The 20,228-nt window shown below is 40.6% G+C and overlaps 2 protein-coding genes across 3 annotated transcripts; one reads left to right on the top strand and one right to left on the bottom strand.

The window, feature by feature from the left end:
* The first annotated feature begins 8,840 nt into the window (after positions 1–8,840).
* On the top strand, positions 8,841–10,195 carry h1-0 (H1.0 linker histone). Its single transcript, XM_079237691.1, has one exon. The coding sequence runs from the start codon at positions 9,069–9,071 to the stop codon at positions 9,657–9,659; it is 591 nt and encodes a 196-aa protein (XP_079093817.1). The 5' UTR covers positions 8,841–9,068; the 3' UTR covers positions 9,660–10,195.
* A 1,173-nt stretch (positions 10,196–11,368) lies between these two features.
* rhot2 (ras homolog family member T2) lies at positions 11,369–20,108 on the bottom strand. 2 transcript variants are annotated; one of them, XM_079233440.1, is made up of 19 exons: positions 19,972–20,108; positions 19,009–19,067; positions 18,359–18,440; positions 18,142–18,185; positions 17,572–17,625; positions 17,396–17,448; positions 16,981–17,089; positions 16,723–16,824; positions 16,513–16,611; positions 16,304–16,412; positions 16,085–16,205; positions 15,736–15,820; positions 15,376–15,521; positions 15,173–15,273; positions 14,044–14,174; positions 13,853–13,933; positions 13,641–13,763; positions 12,866–13,068; positions 11,369–12,654 (listed from the first exon to the last, which is right to left on the bottom strand). In XM_079233440.1, exons 1-19 carry the CDS (start codon positions 20,006–20,008, stop codon positions 12,537–12,539), a joined length of 1,857 nt encoding a protein of 618 aa, XP_079089566.1. In that variant the 5' UTR covers positions 20,009–20,108; the 3' UTR covers positions 11,369–12,536. The 2 variants fall into 2 exon arrangements, with proteins under 2 accessions (XP_079089566.1, XP_079089567.1); XM_079233441.1 differs by having other exon boundaries at positions 14,047–14,174.
* Positions 20,109–20,228: the final 120 nt, after the last annotated feature.

The raw sequence follows: 20,228 nt of genomic DNA, 5'->3' as shown, positions 1-20,228 counted from the left end.
CCCAGTTACAAACAGTGCCTCTGTCTGTTTGAGTGCCATTATTGCACCAGCTGTTTGGGATTTTATTTTCTTACAGGTAAGAAGGCGTACAAATCCTTCTTAATGTGAGAAAAACTTAAAAAAATATGTAGACCTAGTCATTACGACATGTGTCTAGTGCTTTATTAGCTCATAGTGAGGCTGCTGACTATATGGAGCCACGGGTAACTGCTATATTTGTCCTCACAGATTGGGCCTTGGCCCCCTTGAACATGGAAGAGCTCCCAGACTTTTCATTCCAAAAAAACATAAGTTTAAACAAAACCTAAATAATGACCGTCCAAGTCTATGGCAACACCAGGACTCCCATCTCTGTGAGGAAGGACGGAAGTCACGCTACATGCTTCTTTGTTCAACTACTAATCAATATTCAGAATTAATTTGTCTCCAAGACTCTGTAGTTGTGAGCATGAATAAGAGAAATCTAATTATAAGGTCGCTGCTAGAGAATTTGCAAACTGCCGCTAAAGTGAAGTGAAACTGGATGCAACAGTTGCCTTGGTAACCTCACGACTCAAAAAATTATAGACTAAAGTAGCATGAACTAAAGAAAGAAATCCTGTGCAGTAAGAAAATAAAGCCGAAAACCCTCTAAAGAAGAAACCCCCAGGCGCTGCCATGTGTACGAAAACTGAACAAGAGGGTGAATTCATTATGACACTATATGAGCTGTAGAAGTGACTATATGTAGGGCGACTGATGCTCAGTGGAAAGACCGTGGTTCGAGCCCCTGCTCCGCTAGTCCATGTTGATGTGTCCTTGAGCAAGACACTTAACCCCGGATTGCTCCCCGTTGCTGTGTCTATGGTGTATAGAGCAAAAATGTAAGTCGCTTTGGATAAAAGTGTGAGCTAAATGAAATGTAATGTAATAAGTAACATCAGCACAACACAGTGAGGCTCCGTTATAAAGAAAGACAATATGAAAATGCACAAATGGCCTTGATGGAGCAAAAATTGCACTAGATGCAGTTACACAACATTCTGAAATACATGCACAAGATGCCAATAGGCTCACAGCCCCATCACGGGATCCAGCATCCAGTATCATTGTTTCCATTAAACCGCTACCAAATTACATTATCCAGATGACTGACAGAGCGAGATAAGCCTCCGGTGAAATACGGTCTCTGCTGCCCGAAGCGTCCCCAACTGAATGGCCTCCCTTGAGCCTGACTAAACCCTTCATGTTCCATTCACCCCCGCTGGATGGATGCAGACGGCAGGACGAACTCCGGCAGCTTGTTCCTCTTTAACGAGGCCTGAGAGCAGCAGACAAAACACAGCTTCTGTGCGAGAGCAAGGAGAGAATAACAAGGTCTTTCATTTAGGCAGAAAGGCATAGTAATTAGACCCCAGTCTGGACTCCTCCTCACCAGCTTAATGACCTTGAGGTCCATAAGGCAGGTGTTTATTTATTAGTGTCTGTGTGGATAGTTGTGTTTCTGTCAGTGAAACGGATGGTAAGGAGCTATAAATGCATGCCTCAAAGGTCCGAGTTCAGAGTGTCTTCATTATAAACCGGCGTTGCCAGGTTTTTAGCATGAGGGCTAATTTATACAGCAGTCGCCTTATGTACACAACAAACTGCATGTATGCAAACTGTAGGGATTTGTTTATGTGCTCAATAAGCTCCTCTAACTTTATAGTCTGAAGGATGGGTTGCAAACTAAACTTTCCACCAGGATTTAATTACTGTTTATCATACATTTCTGTTACACTAAAAACTTTGAAAAATCTTGGGTAGGTTCTCCTTTCAGCCTTGGTGCTCAGTCTAGTCTTTTAGAGGTCTCTAAGGTGTGTTTTAGCTGTCTGCTTTACAGTAAACTATTTAAAAAATACAAAAAGGGTCAACCTTATAGTACTTGATCAAAGTTAAAATCTAGATGGTCTAAGTCTAGATTTGTACACCTCCCAACATTTAATTTGAATTATTTTAGGATACAGATACTGTACTATTAAATGCATACATTGTAAGAGGCAATATTTTATAATGACAGATAATACATTTTTAATCAAATTCAATATTCTATCCCAGCAGGCATACTTTAAATACTATGAAGAAGGCAGAGGTCTCTGCATGTTAATTAAGAACCGATACCTTACCTCCTGTGATCTTGCTGGTGTTGAGGATGAATTACCTTTTGTGTTTCATTGCCCTTATGTACATGTACATCTACCTAACAAGTCGAAAAAAGGAGTTATATAATCCTGATTTATTTTGGTGGTCTCAAGTTGTCTTTTAAGGGAAGAGATTTTGTTTTGTTAGGAGCTAAGATATGACAATGCAGAGCAGCCATAAGTAGTGGATGTTAAGAGATGTTCTCATTTTGAATTTGTGGAAGTGTATGGAACAGTCTGTCATCTTGATGATGATCATCTTGGTTGTTTTCGTTGTCAAGGGACTTGTACTATCAATACCACAATATCTTACACATTTAGTCACAGATGCACCGAACTGGCACACTGCTTCAAGAACATATATTCTAGTATACCTTACTGAAGCATATACTGAGCCAGAAGAATATATGTTGTACCAGAGAAAGCAATAACAATAGATTACCTCATGAAAGCTTCATAAAACGGGTTGTTGCGATGGACCGACAGGGAACAGCTGCACAGGTTTATCAGGATGTGGACATCCAAGGAAAGTGGAAAGCTGGGAAATATTCCAGCCACCAACCACCCTGAAAAACACGGGGATGGGGAGGAAAAATTAATACAAGTTTATACAGTTAAAAGAGAACTGAAGACATGACCACAAGATTGTGAGTTCATAGGATGGCAATCATAAAGACTAGTCTGAAAAATACAATCACCACTCAGCAGTGTATAGCCATTGTGCCGGACCACATCATTACAGTGTTGCTCCATTGTTCTCTCACCTGACCTTAACTTTTATAAATTAAGAAGACAAGTTGTTCTGGTGGATGTCTGGAACATGTTAACCTCAACTAATCATGGGAATTAATATAGATGGTGCTTCACGCTAGAGCCGCCAAATGCCAAGCAGTAGTGATTGTGCAATAGAGGGAATCACCCGCACGAGGAGAAATGGCAGAAAAATGAATCAGGTCACTGAATGACACAGTTTTAGTCCAAACTGCTCCACTTAGAAGATCTCTTGGGGACATAAAACGGAAGAAGCGAGGAAGGGGAAGCAGTGAGTTAGAGGAAGGAGGTTGAAAAGGGGAAATAATTAAGAGGAGAAAGGGAAAGCCAAGGAGAAAGTGTAAATAATGAAGGGTGTATTAACATTTATGTAAAACTGTCATGATTTGAATTCAAAGGGAAGTCTCATTTTCAGAGCCATTCCTGCATTAACATCTCACACAGGGACAAGTCTGCCTCCAAAAACATCAATTGTTATTTCTGTCATTCCAGTGTCACAGTGCCCCTAGTAGTTGAGTTGAGCAAAGGCTTTCTGAGCCGTCTCTGGCTCGTAAGTCTGGAGAGACCTCTGGTGTCTAAACGTGCAGTTGCATCCTAATTTAAGGGCAGTCCTGTTGGCCGACATCCACATTAACAAACCACAGAGTACCAAAGAAGTGCTGACAGTTATTATATTTATATAGGTCATAGATCGATAACATACCCAAGTGTCTTTACTGAGTAAGTTTACTGTACGGTTTAAACCTATTACTATCTACTTCAACTCTTTGACACAGTTATAGGCTTTGTTTGTGTAGCAGCGCTTATTCTGTTTAAGCCAAGTTTAAGGTAATAATGTTTGTGTACAACACAAGTAATTCGGGATACGATCAGAAGTCCCCAGCATACAGTAGGAGGGGACTTTAAAAAAAATACTTTGGCCTGTTCTTATACATTTGAAAATGTTGTACATGAATGCATAAAGGGAGCATTAGAACCATAAAAAAATATTTAAATCATTGTTTACTATTTTTAGTGCACAGATTTAACGCAAAAAACACAAAGTAAAGAAAGAAATGAAATGCTCATGAAATACTGATTTCTCATTGTGTCCCAAAAACTAAAAACAGTTGATAGTTTAAATATGTGTAATAAAAGAAATATCACAATTATAATTAATTCTACACATAATAGATGGATCTGGTTTAGTGGCAGCCCGTTGCATCAGCATGTGTTAGTCGTGTACTCTACCTAAGTCTCCAAGTATTAAAGGGGCAAGGGTTAAAGTCAGGATTAAGGCTAAATGTAGCATTCTTGTGATGTATCAGCGTCAAATTAGATGTGATAGCTAGTGGTCTACATGTCACTTGTGCAACAACTTGGAAAGAAAGCAGCAACTCTGCGTTTTAGTTTTATCACTACCGGTAATATGAACGTAATAACTGTCGGACAGATTATCTTTAAATGGAGCAGCTCCGTACAATGGCACAGTAAAATAGCCGTTGGAGTCATCTTCGCTGGTTTGACTGACGGACCACAGGTGCTCTAAAAGACAAGCCTGTCATGTGAGAGGGGATTTGACAGCTGACATTGTGGAACAAGTTACCTGCTGTATATAATGAGATAAAGGGGGGTTAAGACATCCACAAAAAGAGCCTTGCTGTGGGCCAAACTGACGGACCTTCATTGGCGCGGTTGTGCAGCAGTCAGCACAGCACTTGGCCGCTGACACCTGCTCCCACATCCAAGTGTTGTCGCAACTGTCGAAACCCGAATATATACCAACAATAGCTCTACAGAGCGCACTCACACCCCAGCTGGCCTGAGGAACCGCCAGTGTGTCAATGTCTTGTTGTCATAACGTGGCATGCTGTTAGTTTAGAGCGAGTCTAATCACCAAAACTTAAAAAAAAAAATTCTGTGGCAGCAGTGCAACGGGCAGCTGAACTAAATGGTGTCCAGCTCAAGGGCCCAACGAGCAATTTTAAACTGCACACAGGGATATATTGATTACATATGCATGCAGGAAATATGGTCACTGCTCAAAGATGAAAACAAATACTTTTCCTATATTTTTTAAATGTGTCGATAAACTATACCTGTATGCATTGTTCTGTATTTTTTGGTTTGAGTTTTTTCTCAAAGCACTATAACACTTGCATGTTAGGAAAATTGCACAATATTTTTTTGTAATCTATAACAAACAAGCAAATATCTAGTTTTGAGACTGTAATTGTGGTTAACAGCTGAAGTGCACTTCATCTGATCTGTCAAAGCCATGCAACAACATGATATATATACACAGTATATATATATATATATATATATATATATATATATATATATATATATATATATATATATATATATATATATATATATACACAGTATATATATATATATATATATATATATATATATATATATATATATATATATATATATATATATATATATATAGAGAGAGAGAGAGAGAGAGAGAGAGAGAGAGAGAGAGAATACACCAAATGAGTGTGAACTATCTACATTCCTGAAACAATACTTCTCATAATCCCAAATGATTTATGAAATTAATCAGATTATATTGACTGAATTGATTGAAACTTGATTTGGATGCATATTCAGTTCAAAAAGCTATAAACTCTATACCATGTACAAATGTATGTGTCGGAGTAAAATACATATACAGAATCAGTAAATGGACAGGGACGAGAGCTGTTGTCTAATGGTACCGGGTGCATTTACAAATAAATCTACGTGAAGGGAACTCTATTCCCAACCCTCTGTGTTCTGTGGGTGTTTCGATTACTGAGGTCCCGTGTGTGAGTCCCTGTGGCGTCTCACGAGCAGTCAGATAGGAGATAGATTCCAGTTCATACAGCATCAGGTTTAGAAGGATTAAATCATCATCGATCCAGAAGAAGGAAATTAGCCAGAATATTAGTTTGTGAGTTGAGATTATAAAAGTGTAAAGAAACCCTGAGGATTTGAAGCAGGAAAAAGATAAATGATCTAATCTTAAACCTGTCTCCAGGTCGCTTAAATAAAAAAAGATCTGATTTAATTTGACCGTATCTGATTTTCAAAGTCAGGGTAAACGACCAAAGAGTCGTCAAATTAAAATAATTCAGAAAGAATGCTTTTAACAAAGCACAATGTGCTCATGTGTTGGGCCGTTTTGGACTGATCCACAGCCCTGATATAGAGTACACTGAGGCCCTCAGTAGTGAAATTGTGGGTGATGTTACCCAGAATGCTTTGAGCCAGAGGCTGCACTAGACTTGAGAAGGTTTTAGGCAGCTAAAATTACTAACTGGCATCGGATAAATTTAGAGATGCAACGCTAACTCACTCAGGACAGGATGGTGTAGCTTCTGTAAATACATGTAGTATACCTCCCACTTGACTCTCTCCAACTTCTGACAAATAAAGCAGCACTGGGTTAAGAATTATGCAATTTGAATGATACAAGCAGGCTTAGCCAACACCAAATATTCACCTGGGAAGCTATATTCAGTGTATATTCATATATTCCATATTCAGTGTACTGGCAGCAGTGGTGAATGACATTATACATCATAAAAATGAAGTGATTTCTGTCAATTAACGAATACATTAATGAACTAATCTCCTCAGCTCTCCCCACACCACAAAGAAACTAATCCTCAAAACAAAAAGCAGCAGGGTAATTCCGGCAGGGACAATTTAAGACCAATCACTGAATAACGACCAGTAATGTCTAATTATCAGTCGCCTATGAAACAGGCAGCCCTATTGCATTGGTCATAAAGCAACATTTTATTATACTGATAATTACTTTGAAATGCGTTGGGCATGGCGTGGGCGCTCCAGTCGGTTTAGAGGACGTCCCTCTGTCGTCTAATAAAGGGCGTGGCCTAACCGGGGCGAGAAGTCTGGTTTGGCGGCTGCTTCTCAAGCCACGCTTCCTAAACGGGACACAAGCGGCCAAAGACAAATAACACATCAGTCCGGACAAACGGTGACAAACACAACGGATTAATACCCAATACCCCAAAATTACCAAAACGCTATAGGTGTAACACATGGCCCGAAAAGGAGTCGCAAACAATAGACATGTTGCTCATATTATCATGGAGACATGACTGTATTTATAGCTATGTGTATATAGAGCAACGCAATGCACAGTCTAATTGTGTTCCTCCATTCTTTACTTGCGCCACACAAATATTGTATTCACTCCATTCACCACGCGCTTGATTCACTTGTTCATTCCTCCACCCTCATCCATTTACTCCCCCTCCCTCTTTTATGCACTTGTGCTATGTCGTACAACTCACCCTTTCATATACTCCCTCATGAAAGAAAAAAAAAAACACTCACTCACTCCTCCCTCCTCCTCGTTTTCACTCATTCAATCCCTGCCTGCTCACTAACTCACCCACCCTCCATTTAAAACACGCACGCACCTAAAAAACAAAATACTCAGTCATCAACTCACTGTTAGGACAAGTAGAGATAGAAGGGAATAGACATTGTTATTTTCCTCACAAGTGTAACTTCCCAGACTATTTACCAGATACAATATACACAGTACACAGGTAGGTTATATAACATTATGCCAACTAAGAAAGCTAATTGGCCATAATATTATTTAAACAACAGTTGTCCCTGCATAGCTTCAAGCAGTGTCCAACCGTATACACTGTAAGACCACCTCTTGGACAGCCTGGTGTTGCCTTGGACCAGAGGATGGTGTGGACGAGGAGAGAATTGTGTTTTTTATCTATACAAAAAAACAAAAAGATAGCGTCCAATAACTCAGATAACCATGTCACAAAAGTCGGAGAAAAGCAGTACTCCAGTGGCTGTGACTTAAGGAATCAAAATGGCGTTGCAGGGAGGGACATTCAGACCTGTTATTATTGTAAGAAATAATACAGGAGAATTATATCAAAGTTTTTAATAAGGGAGGTTTTTGTTGTTTAGGACCGGCTCCACAGACCCTCGTAAAAATGAGGAGAGACACATGTCAAACCTGTTATTGACTGTGCTCTGATGCGCCAGCTCCTGAACAAAAGAAAGCCATCTCTGCGCCTTATATTACAGGACTTTCGTTTCGGGTGCAGACCCCCTTGCAGCTGGACAAACACCTGGTCACACAGCAGCCACTTGCACCCCTATCCGAAATATGGTGATCCATTTTTGGACCCGGTATCAGAGTCCCTGATCTTTGGAGGTGTTGGCAACTTTCCTGACAATGAACCTCGAGTGGCGACTGCCATAGCGACAGTTATAAGCAATTCTGTCGAAAAATCATCAAAAACAGCAAACCTATCCATCGTATTCCAACCCATATAAACCCACACCATCGTCCCAAGTGTCACCTGCAACTTAGATATCGTGACATATCATTTATAGGAGGTTTAACAGCAAATAATCTCGACCACGTCATTCAAAGTCAATGGCCGGACTGTGTTAGTTGGGGAAATGTATCGATGTATTAAAAGCAAAAACGGAAATGGAATTGGACCGAACCGCGTGCATCCGCTTAAGCATAGATACAATTTCGATATGCATTGGAAGATTTTGCCCGAGGTTCCGTCTGTTTGGGTCAATTTAATGCGAATTGTGCAAAATGGTTCACAGCCCGCATTACTTCCAGCGGGTTTTCCTGGAATAAAAGTTGTTCGCCGGCGCGGATGAAGAGAAAAAAGTGTGTCCACGTGAAGCCCAATGTCTCTGCTTTCAGCCGATAATGTTTTGTGGATCAGTACTCAGCCGTAGCTTTTATATTTGTCAGGAGTTGGAGGATGAAGAAACACAAACAGGACGGCGCCAGTTCCATGGAGTCCGCTAGATCAGCTGCTGGCAGTTGGTGTTCTCAATCACGTCCGCAGATAGGCTTCATAGGCTCACTGAGGCGCCTGTGGAATAAGACACTTAAGTGATCCGGTGCACTGACGCGTCACTTCGTGAGGACAATTCTATCATTTTTACTGTGACAGCAGTTCCTGTGGCATTTGTTTACCGAATCGGACTTTCTGTGGGGAAACGCTTTATTTCTGGCCGTGCGTATATTTCTGTTTCTGACGCGCCGGTGTACCAGCTGAGCCGAGTGAAATTACATCCCATTGGACTTTTTGTTGTTGTTAACTAACTCCAAAGAAAAAAATCACCATGGCAGAGACGTCGGCAGCTCCAGCCAAAGCCAAAAAGGCAGCCAAGCCCAAGAAAGCTGCTTCTCATCCCAAATACTCGGAGATGATCAAAGCAGCCATCGCGCACGACGCCAGCCGGAATGGAGCGTCCCGGCAGAGCATCCAGAAGTACGTGAGGAAGAACTACAAGGTGGGCGAGAACGCCGATGTACAGATTAAATTGGCCTTGAGGAGGCTCGTGGCAGCCGGGAGCCTGCGCCACACCAGAGGCATCGGCGCCTCCGGATCCTTCAGGTGGGCCAAACCAGAGGACTCCAAGAAGTCCACCAAGGCACCGGCACCGGCCAAACCCAAGAAGGCAGCAAAGCCCTCCAAACACAAAAAGGCGGCTAAGCCCAAGAAAGTTGCCAAGACGCCGGAAAAACCCAAGAAAGCAGCTGCAAAGAAAGTGAAAAAGGTCGTGAAAAAGGCGACGCCAGTGAAAGCCAAAAAGGCACCAGTTAAGAAAGCAAGCAAGGTGGTCAAGTCCAAGGCAAAACCAGCAAGGAGGGTGACTAAGCCCAAGGCGAAGACACCCAAAAAGGGATCCAAGACAGCCAAGAAGAAGTAGAAGGACAATATCAGAGAGACAAAGTCACTGTAAATACTTAAGGAAATGTTTTCGTATATGTATTATTTTTGTAAGCTCTCATGCAAATTTATGCCGTTTTTACCAGTATAGTTTTCTCTCCATTGCACTATAGCTTAGATGCTGTAGAAATAATTGTGAGCATTTTTTATTTGACGTTAATAACACTGTTTATTTCTATCCGATCCTTCGATACATACTGGCGAGAATGGGGTCTTAATGAAAAGGAAAAATGTACATACAGTTGAACTTGTGAATAGTCATCGGTAGTGCACGGGGTCATACTGAAAATACAAATGTGACAATGGTGAGCATTGTTGAGCCTTTACAATGTACCGACCATAGGCAGTGGACGTCAGCAAGATTTTCCTAAAGGCTCTATAGGTGTCATTCAAACTCCATTCTGTATATTTCCTCATGTTCATTCGACTCATACTATACAGACATCCCATTGTGTTCAGTCACTTTTAAAGACTGTTTTACTGCAATCCAATAAACCTTTGTCATCTTCTACAAAATGTATTGGGTCAACTTATTGTGCGCATTTTACGCACGCGTAATATGCTTGGTGAAGTAGTCGGAGGGCTTTTCTGCGACTTTGAAAGCTGTTACGTATTCTGCGTAATAGCCAAATAACATTGTCGCCTATAGATATATCAGACATGTGAGACAGTTAAGCGCGCTGCATGAAATCACAGCTGTTGTGGACCGAAATACTGACACTTGGGAAGATTGCATGTTTTAAGTAAGTCTATGCCAGTTAATGTCATGTAAATTAGCAGAATATTGCACGCTGAATTACTTTTTAACTGCTTAACCAACTAGGGATGGGAGCAGACAACACACCGTGATATGAGTGTGTCATAGATATTCCCAAGTGAAATAAACCTGCACTAACAGTCACTTAAAGTGATAGGGCGGTGGTAAACAAGTCCAAGAGATACATTCTCTGTGAAACCGCATTGTGTGTAGTCTAAATCCTGACAAATACAGAACATCAAAGTTAACAAAAACAGCAGTTTTTTTCTCCCACCGTTTATTCTCGCACGTCACTCCTCTGTGTGTCTGCAGAGAGGAGGCGGCTTTGCAGACACACCCAGGGCGCACTACTTGGCCTCTCACCTGACATGCAACACTGCCATCTCGTGGTGTCTTCCGAGAATCGACTTGGAGCGAGACGCCAGAAGCAGACTGGTGTCAAACTGATGGAAGTCAAGATCACATACAAAATGAACATCAATAAACTGTTATTCATTATTATCTTTAAAAACAGACTTGGTATCATCCAACTAACCTAGTAAAACAGCTCCAGGCTGAGTGGTCAGAGCAATGCAGACTCACCAAGGCGTAATGTTGATGTAATTGGTGTTGGTTCAACATGGAGTAATCCAACATGTATTTCGACAGCACAGCAGAATACTCTACCTGTGAAACCCGTGACTTTTAGCGCGCACGTTTTGTGATGAAGATACTATGGTGTGTGAGACATTAATAATACCGTGTTTAGAGCAAATCTGGTCAGGTCTCTGAAGTAAAAACAAAACAAAATTCAGTCATAATTTATCAACTGTAAAAAAAAAAATAGATGCAAAGAATCAACAAGGTGAATACTGAAAAAAAGCTCCAACTGTCTATATCATATTAACATAAAGCACAACAATAGTCTTTCATCAATAATGTCTTTTGGGTAAAATCTCCCCATCCAGTCTAGTCTGGTCTTTTATTAAGCATCTAAATCAGTTCAATTTCTGTAAGAAAAAGACCCATATTTTAAAAGTCACAGAAGTGTATTCTGCAAAAACAGCAGGTCCCCAGCTAAATTAAGCAACAAAACATACACAACATGACTGAATTATGTTGGAAAACAATGCAATGGCAGATCATGTAAGAAGGTCAAAGTGTATGCACAGAGTATATGAATAGAAAACAATTCACAGATCATATTTCAGTCTCAATCAAAAACACATTAATTCCATTTCAATGTGAACAGAAAGAAGCAGAGATTAATTTGATCAGTTATTTAAGGTTTTCCTGGCCTCCTTTTACAGGATAAAATGTTTTCTGACGTTTTGCAGATGCATTAACGAACCACCATTCTTCTTCATGCACATCTCTCTGCCACAGCAGATGAGTGGAGGAAGGCCTTACTGATAAACACATTCAAATGTTTAATTTTCAATATGCCTCATGGGCAAATTACATGCTTTGACTACTCATTGCAGCTGGAATTATTTGGCAAATCAGATAAGAATATCTAGTATCTGAGGTGGCATTGTCAGAAGGAAGAGCTCATTGGAGATATTCAGTAGCAGCCAGTCGGGATGTTTGCTCTTAAAAATTCTCCATGTGCCGAACTTTGGTTCTTCAGTCTAGCCAATTTGGCATTTTTCTATATGCTTAAGAAACACAGTATGTTTATAAAAACTCCCCAAGCTCACCAATTACACCTCACACATAATTTAATACAGATTAGACGGAAATATCTTGCTGCATTTCCAACCCTTTGACAAAGCACCTGTTTGGATCTGAACAGTTCTTGGTGTAGCAACGCACCGAGCGGCGACAGGCTAACTCCTACTTAACCTGGTTGGACAATGCAAGGCAGAAAAAGCTGGGCACAGCAGCTTAGGGTATAATATGATCACTAGCTTCCAGTCGCCTTCAGAGTGTTGCAATCAACTGACTTAGAGCGAAAGACAAAGTAAAGAGGGGCAAAGACATAACGAATTTCCTTGAAACCTTTGAGGGGAAGAGTAAAATAATGCGGTGGCTTTGAATCTAGTCTCTGATGGTTTGTCTTAATTAATGGCGCGTCGGGCTGAAAAAAAAAAAAAAGAGAGAAGCTGAGCTCATTGCTGATCATTTCAGTCTGGTGACGGCTCTGAAGATGGCAAAGCCGAGAACTGCAACCACAGCCGAACCCAACATCACTCTCAGCCAGAATGATGGGTTGTTCGGGTTGGAACCATTCCGGTGTCTGGATTGGAGGGAACAAATATATTGAAGGTTCAGCCACACAATACAAAACTAAAACCATGAGCAAAACAAATGCCTAGCTTCCTACATCTCAATCCTATCCCTGTTCTCAATATTGTAAACAATATTCTCCTGCAACTGATCTTTATATTTTCCAGGTTTTCAATGTCTGGTTTGAGTTCAGAGCAGTAGTTTGTCCAATTAAAACGTACGGGTATACTGCTGCCCAGGCAAGACGGCTGTAGATGTTCTTGCTGGTGGAGTCGAGGAACAGGCTGGAGAAGGGCAGAGGTGGAGGCAGTTGGTGTTTGTAACAGAACTCTGCTGGAGTCATCCCGTGGAACTGCTTGACCTCAGGAAGGTCCACCTTGGAGGCGACCAGCACACATGGGATATTGCTCTCCATGTAGTGTTGCTAGGTAAGAAATGGGAAAAAGACTGAAAACTTCAGTTGAGAGAAAAGAGAATGTACCTTGTTTGCAAGTCGGTCAATGAAATTCAAGTAAACCTTTTTGTAAGACACAATAAATGGAAACAAACTGTACAAAAATTATAAATCACTTTTTATCCTGCCTTGTACATGGACACAGATCTGTCAAAGTTTGAAAGGTGAAATACTTGTTTATCTAGTTAATATATTGGTGGAAATGTCTTCCTGTAGTTGTTAAGTGTCATGTCCTTCTTGTGTGGGTACTCTTTTTCCCATTGCATTGTCTTCCTCCAGCGATGGATAATGCTCCCTCTACCACTTGAACAATTTCTTCTTGTAAACACCTTGATCGTATTAAATAAATCCATTGAGGAATGTAGTAAATTGATGAGTGGTGGAAACTGCTAAAGGCAGCAAAGTGATCTGTATTACTACATTATTAACTCGGCTGACTGTATGCCAATACCAGCACAAACACGGATGGGGAGTCAATGGCACAAACTAATAGAGACAATAAATTAATCAATTAAATGTTCTGTAATTGTGCTGTTACTGACCTTGTAGATACTGGCACAATAATCAAAGGAATGTGGGTCACTGGCGTCATACATGAGACAAGCAACATCACAGTTAGCGTCTGATGTCTTCAGGAACTCTACCTCCACATCCACCTCATTGAGCTGCACAGGGAGGAGAAGAGTGTGCTCATGGTTTTAATCAGGGTCCGAGGTTAAGTGTCAACATTAAGATCAGGATGGGAACCACTTACTATGAGGTACTTCTCCTGGTTGCCGACTTGGACAGTGTTTATGGCGTAAGGGGAAAAGGCACTGCTGGAATTTCTTTTATTCTTTAGAATGCAGAAGAGAAAACTATTACAGGAAAACAGTACTACATATGATCAAACGTTAAGAGGAGAAGTTTCACGTTTTAGTTCCAGATTAGCAGATGGTACCATACCACAACGTTGCGGCCCACGAAGGCCTGGAGAAAGGCGGTCTTGCCAGTCCCCTGCGGTCCGATCACCTTGCAGAGAAACACTGACCGCTGTGTCTGGCATTTCTCCAGGTCCACCTCTTTCTTCTGTGTTACTGCACATGTAAACAAACAGAAACACACAATATGAACACAATGCTTAAATACACAGGACAGCCAGGATTTGAAAAGCTTAGCTGCAAGTTAACAGATGAAAATATGCCTCATTACAACAAATGGTCAAATAAAAAATGTCAGATGTCACATGTATGTGTTTGTCTGATAACCAACTGATTAGAACAACATTGCTTTTCTTAGAGCGAGGTGCTAGCATGGATACAAATAAATGTACAATAACAAATTAACATCAATACTACTAAATGTAAGGTTCATTCAGCACAATAAAACACAGTAGGTGGGCATATGCTACAACCAGCAACGAGTCCCCTTGTGAAAAGATCTGTGTTAATCTGTGGTTTATGGGCCGATATGACATCTACAGCAGGGTCACCTAAAAGGTTCTCACCTCTGAGACGGAAACAGAATGTGTGTGATCAGCAGCCGTGAGACATATTACATCACACTTTCCAATCTTCTCCAAGCTTTCTTGACAACTGGCCTCACACTGCCACTTGTTCATACACAGTATGTCTGCACACTACTACAATATACACCCATGTAAAAGCTCCTCATATTGGCTCAATTATCAAACAGTAATAAGTAATCATTTTATATTTTCGTTAATGCTCACAAGAAAGACAAGAACAATGTGTATGCCATCTGTGGGGAGCGTTACATACATCAAACTATACATGCAGGGGGAAATGTGTCAACATAAAATGTACAAACTAAATACTAGTCCTTCTCTTCTCAAGGACAAATACAATTATTTAAATATATTAGGCTGCAGTGGACAGGATTAAGGCTAGTAATCCTCCTGTTGAGGATGTACAGTATGCCCTAGGTAGTACCATGTTCCATAGGGACATGGTCTCAACCTTTCTAATTTACATGCTGTTTTCTGGGTTTGCCAACAATTAACAATCACGCACAACACACGCACAACACACACAAACACACACACACACACACACACACACACACACACACACACCTGTGATTGCGGCAGTCTGTGACTCCTGCTCCATGAGGATAGAGTAGCCTAGGTATCCTAGGTGCTCCAGGCAACGATGGATGTCAAAGTACGCAGAGAGCCTGCATGTGAAGGGATTGACATACATGTGACTTTGAACTGCACAAAAGTGTCAAACCTGGTGCATGCAATCACATTAAATCCTCAACAGGTGAGATACTTACGTCCACTGACAAAGGTAGCCGTGGTTAGAGATGTAGCCCTCGTCTGTGGTTGGGACCGTCATGTAGACCTCTGCACCCCATGGTATGTAAGGACATACGCAAAAAAGGTTCCTGAGCTCTGTCGGTGACAGAGCAGAGTCTTTGTCCTGAGGGGGAAAACAGGTCACTTTGTCAAAACAAGGAAACCATCTTTTATTGAAATGTGACAAAGTTTTTACTTTGCAGCAATTGAAATACTTCCCCCTAATATATTCAATGCATAATCATATTGCTTCAATGACATTTCTCCAAAAAAATAACTGTTACAATTTACAGTCCAGTGGGACATTGTGACCGAAGGCAACTAGGTTTTCTACTCACTTCATCGTACTTGTCAAACAGCCGCTGGAGAAACTGGTGACCTAAATAACTAAACTCTGTGGTACAGCCGACAGAAACTCGTACTCTGAGAACAGAAGAAAAATAAAAATTAGATATTTAGATACCTGGGCATTCCCAGCTAGTGCATACACACATAACAAAGATAAAGCCAAACGGAAACTGAGGAGACATACAGCAAATCTCAGATTGATGGCAATGTAGAATCCATGGACAGGGGTCTATATTCTCCAATCATATTGCAATACAGCCTGTTGTAATACTAGTTATCAGCAGTATAAACATGTGCATCCAAGTTGACAGATACAGTGCAACAGTGTCATGGACATACTCAGGGTAAAGGTAATCATCAGTCAGCTCAAGGTTGTCGTCATAACCAAACTTCCTGAGGATAGTCCACGTGGTTTCATGCCGGCCCCTCTGGATAAATAACGTATTAAGGAACAAGAAACCTGAAAAAGAAGACACACAATACTTGGCCATGAGTTGAGTGTGGCCTTGCAACACCATTATTTAAAGTTGCATGTAGTCATTCATGACTGACTGTTACCATTTAGGGTCAGGCCATTGTCCTGCACCCCATCACTGGTGTTCTTCCAAACTACTGTCTTCACATCTTCTAAGGCTTGAGGTGCCAGAGGATTCCCAAAACATGATTTCTACACATAAAGATAGATGCATTTTGTTATATAGCAAACAAATGGCTTTTGTGCAAATAAGTACAAAGAGGACATTAGGTTAAGTGGTTTTAACTGTTACCTGAAAGCAGTTGAGTTCAGCATCACTGAGGATACGGTCATTGTCCTGGTCGGAAATGTAAAATATCCTGCTAAGGGCGCGGACACACAGTTGTTTCAGCTGGGGACAAATATCATATTATTATTCAACCAATCGTTTTTATGCACATATATAAATAAGTGGACTAAGAGAGACGGACACGCTGACTTCACATTTTCAAAAATATCTGACCTGTTTGTCCTCAGGGTCATAAAGAGGAGCAGTGGGGTGAAGAACGGCCTTCTGTGCATAGTAGAACAGCTCTGAAATGTTTTTCAAGTTCTTTGCAGAACACTTGAAAGAGAAAAAAGATACAATTATCTAAGCAATCTAAAGGTTAGATAAAGTGTGCATGTGTAAATATTTGTGTGAAACCAAGCAACCGTGTGTATTTCAATGCTACAATTACCAGGTGTATACAGACTGCAGTGCAGACTGGACACGTCTCACCTCAACACAAGTCTCAATCTCAGAGAACTGATTCATGATGGGAAGAATAGTTTCCATTGAGCTTCCACAGCGTAGATCAGACTTGTTTCCCACGAGGATGATGGGAACTCTAAAGTAAACACATGGAGAAAGGGTAACTTGCTATAAAAAACGATCATAGTTTTTTATTTAAATACAGGTATTCCTGAAATACAAAACACAATGTAAATCAGTTGTCATTTAAACTGAGTGTACCAAATGCAGTGTACTCCCACTCCCCAAGTCTCGGGCCATTTTGCTGATGCTCTTAAGTCTTTTTGCTACAAATTCCCAGATTTCCAACATTGAATGCAAACAGTAGGGAAGAGTGCAAGGTTTATTGGCACAGAAGATCTCAGGTAACGCACACCCATCAACAGCATACATACATACATACTTGTTCCCTTTCTCTGCTTCACCATTCACTAAAGGTATCCATTTAGTTTTGATCTGAAAAACAAGAGGCAGAAACAAGTGTAATTTGTATTTTAAATGCATTTAGTAATTGTAATATACAGTATGTGGAATGCTTTTACAGTACAAGACAATATAAACCTAGTAGCAGGTTACTACCTTGTCTATTGTTTCCTCATTGGTGACATCATACACCACACACACCACATTAGCCTGTGTGAGTTAGAGAAAGAAACAGCTGTGAGGGACCCAAAATGGCCCAAAATGGAATTCACAGAATTAAATAAACCTTGTATGAATGTATATTAAAATGCAGAGAAATAACAATGTATTTCATGATACTGCACAAAAAAACCAACAGAATATGACAAAAGAATAAAAAAAAAGAAATAGACTAACAGGTGCCTGCTGCAAAGCGCAAAAGAGTTTGAAGAAAAATACATGGCGCTTGATATACAACTATGAACAAGATATAGACAATTAGGCTGCTGGCCTAAATGGCATCGGTCAGCCTCCTAGAAATGGTCAAAATTATGACAAACTACAGAAACAATGACATACGTTTATATTACTCAAAGTTATAATTCTTAATCAGGGGTGGTACAGCATTGCTCAAGATTATTTCAGCCCAAATTAATCTTTCATCGTTTTCCATCCTTTCGTTTTCCATCTGGTTTTGATCTTATTTGTTAAAACGGATGGTGTTTAGTTCATGAGTGGAGTACTTACCTTGATGATCTCATTTCTGAGGACTTCATCGGTCTGCTCTTTTTCTGTTAAGGACAGACATAAACAGATTTCAAAGTCATGATACTCAGACCTTTGCGCACGCGCACGCGCACACACACACACACACACACACACACACACACACACACACACACACACACACACACACACAATTTGCAACAAGCATGGAGACCAGTCAGCCTTTAGGTGATGTTACCTGAGTAGTCCACTATATGTGTGGGCACCTTCTCTGGAGTCACGTCAGCAGGGATGGTGATCTCTTCAGCTCTGGAGGGAACCTTTTAGAGATTACAGACAAATTGTCGACCATCACTTAATCAGGCCACTACCTCCCATAACACAAACACACACTTGCCATAGTGCATTAATCATGGCTTCAGTTAACAAAATTAAGACGTAAACTGAAAAGATGGGCAGTAATGCAAAATGTATTAGTCATTATACCATATGTATTAGATAGAATATATATATATATATATATATATATATATATATATATATATATATATATATATAGTGTACCTACAATCATGTACATTTACCAGCAAGTGTACTTAAACTAAAAGAAGCTCAAAGTCACACAGAAACACTATACTGGCCACATAGTACAGAGCCGAACAGGTTGGTTTTAACATGTCAAACAAAGCACAAACATGCAAAAGTCACAATATGTTGCAAAAGCCTACGTTGGATTCAACCTTTCTAGTGAAGGATAGCAAACAGTGTTGAATACACAGACTATCAGAGGCAGATGGTCAGCTACATGAAATCCCAGCGTTCATGGACAGAGCTTTCTCCAGCGATTAAGCAAAAACACAGCAGAGGAGTAGGTTCACTGAGCCTTACCTCCTCTGGGAACTCTTCTCCGACCAGAGACATGATGAGGGACGTCTTCCCCACCTTGGCTGTTGGAAGAGACAACATGAACGAAAGAAGCTGCCAGAGAAAGACTGCAGGACCCAATTTGACTTGTGTGATGAAGTGATAGCACTTCCTGTAAAAGTACATACATCAGCTGCTAGCAAGTCAGCCAGATGTTCGTTATGTTATCAGTTATACATAGATAAATGCTCCGATGTGGACTCAAGAGCTGTCCGTTAATATGGCATGTAGTTAACACTATTGTATAATATGTAATTAATATAACTTACATCCAGATACGATAACTGTCACACTAAACCGTTATCTAGCGGTTATATAGATTTAAGCGAGCTAATGGAAAAAGGGTCACTTTCAATGAAGCATGGTCATATTTTTTTGTTTAGATAAGTAAGTTAGTTAATGTTAGTTAGGTTAACATTAACTAACCGCTCTGTTAGTGTTAAGCTAGTTTATAAAGCAACGGTTCAACTGCAGCTTCCATGAAGCTAGCGAACTAATGTCTTCAAAGTTAGTTTGCTCACATGTCAATGACTCATAGATCACTTTTTAAGACAATTCAATACATGTATTTATTGTGTAATGCGGCTTTCAGTTACCAGATGAAAACAAAAATCGCGTTTACTAACTTCTGTTGAGCAGCTAAATTCACTATTAGGTTACGCTACATAAGTTAAGTTACTAGCTAATGCTAGCTATCGGTTCACAACTTGAAACTAAAGTTACTCTGAGCTAGCGATAAATTAGCGGAAATAACTGTTTGGAAAGTGACCACTTCGTAGGAAACATAATACATTAGTGCAGACACAAACGTCCACCAGGAGTAACCGAGATACATTCTGCTAGAAGTTCGTAAGTTAGCTACAGTAGCTAATATTTGCTAACGCTAGTCCGTTAGCTTGTGGTCAGCTGTCAGTGCCAGTGACTTACGCTCCCCCAACAAGAGTATCCTGACGTCTTGTTTCATGTTTATCCTTTGTTTGACGAGCAGTCAGACGCGCTTCAGTCCTACAGTGACATGTATCGTTCATTTGAATGCCAAATTTCCAGCTAAAACCAAACGTGTGCCTCTCCACAGCGTTATGCACCCAAGGTGAAACCATATCATTCCGGTTCACAAAGGAGACCGTGAAAACACGCCCCCTGCTGGCCAAACAGACACCCTGCGGGCCAAATGAGCGCTTGTT

The sequence above is a fragment of the Taurulus bubalis genome (assembly GCF_910589615.1).
Source record: "Taurulus bubalis genome assembly, chromosome: 2".
NCBI lineage: Eukaryota > Metazoa > Chordata > Actinopteri > Perciformes > Cottidae > Taurulus > Taurulus bubalis.
The sequence above is the reverse complement of the archived record's forward strand: the minus strand, read 5'-3'. Positions and strand labels throughout refer to the sequence as shown.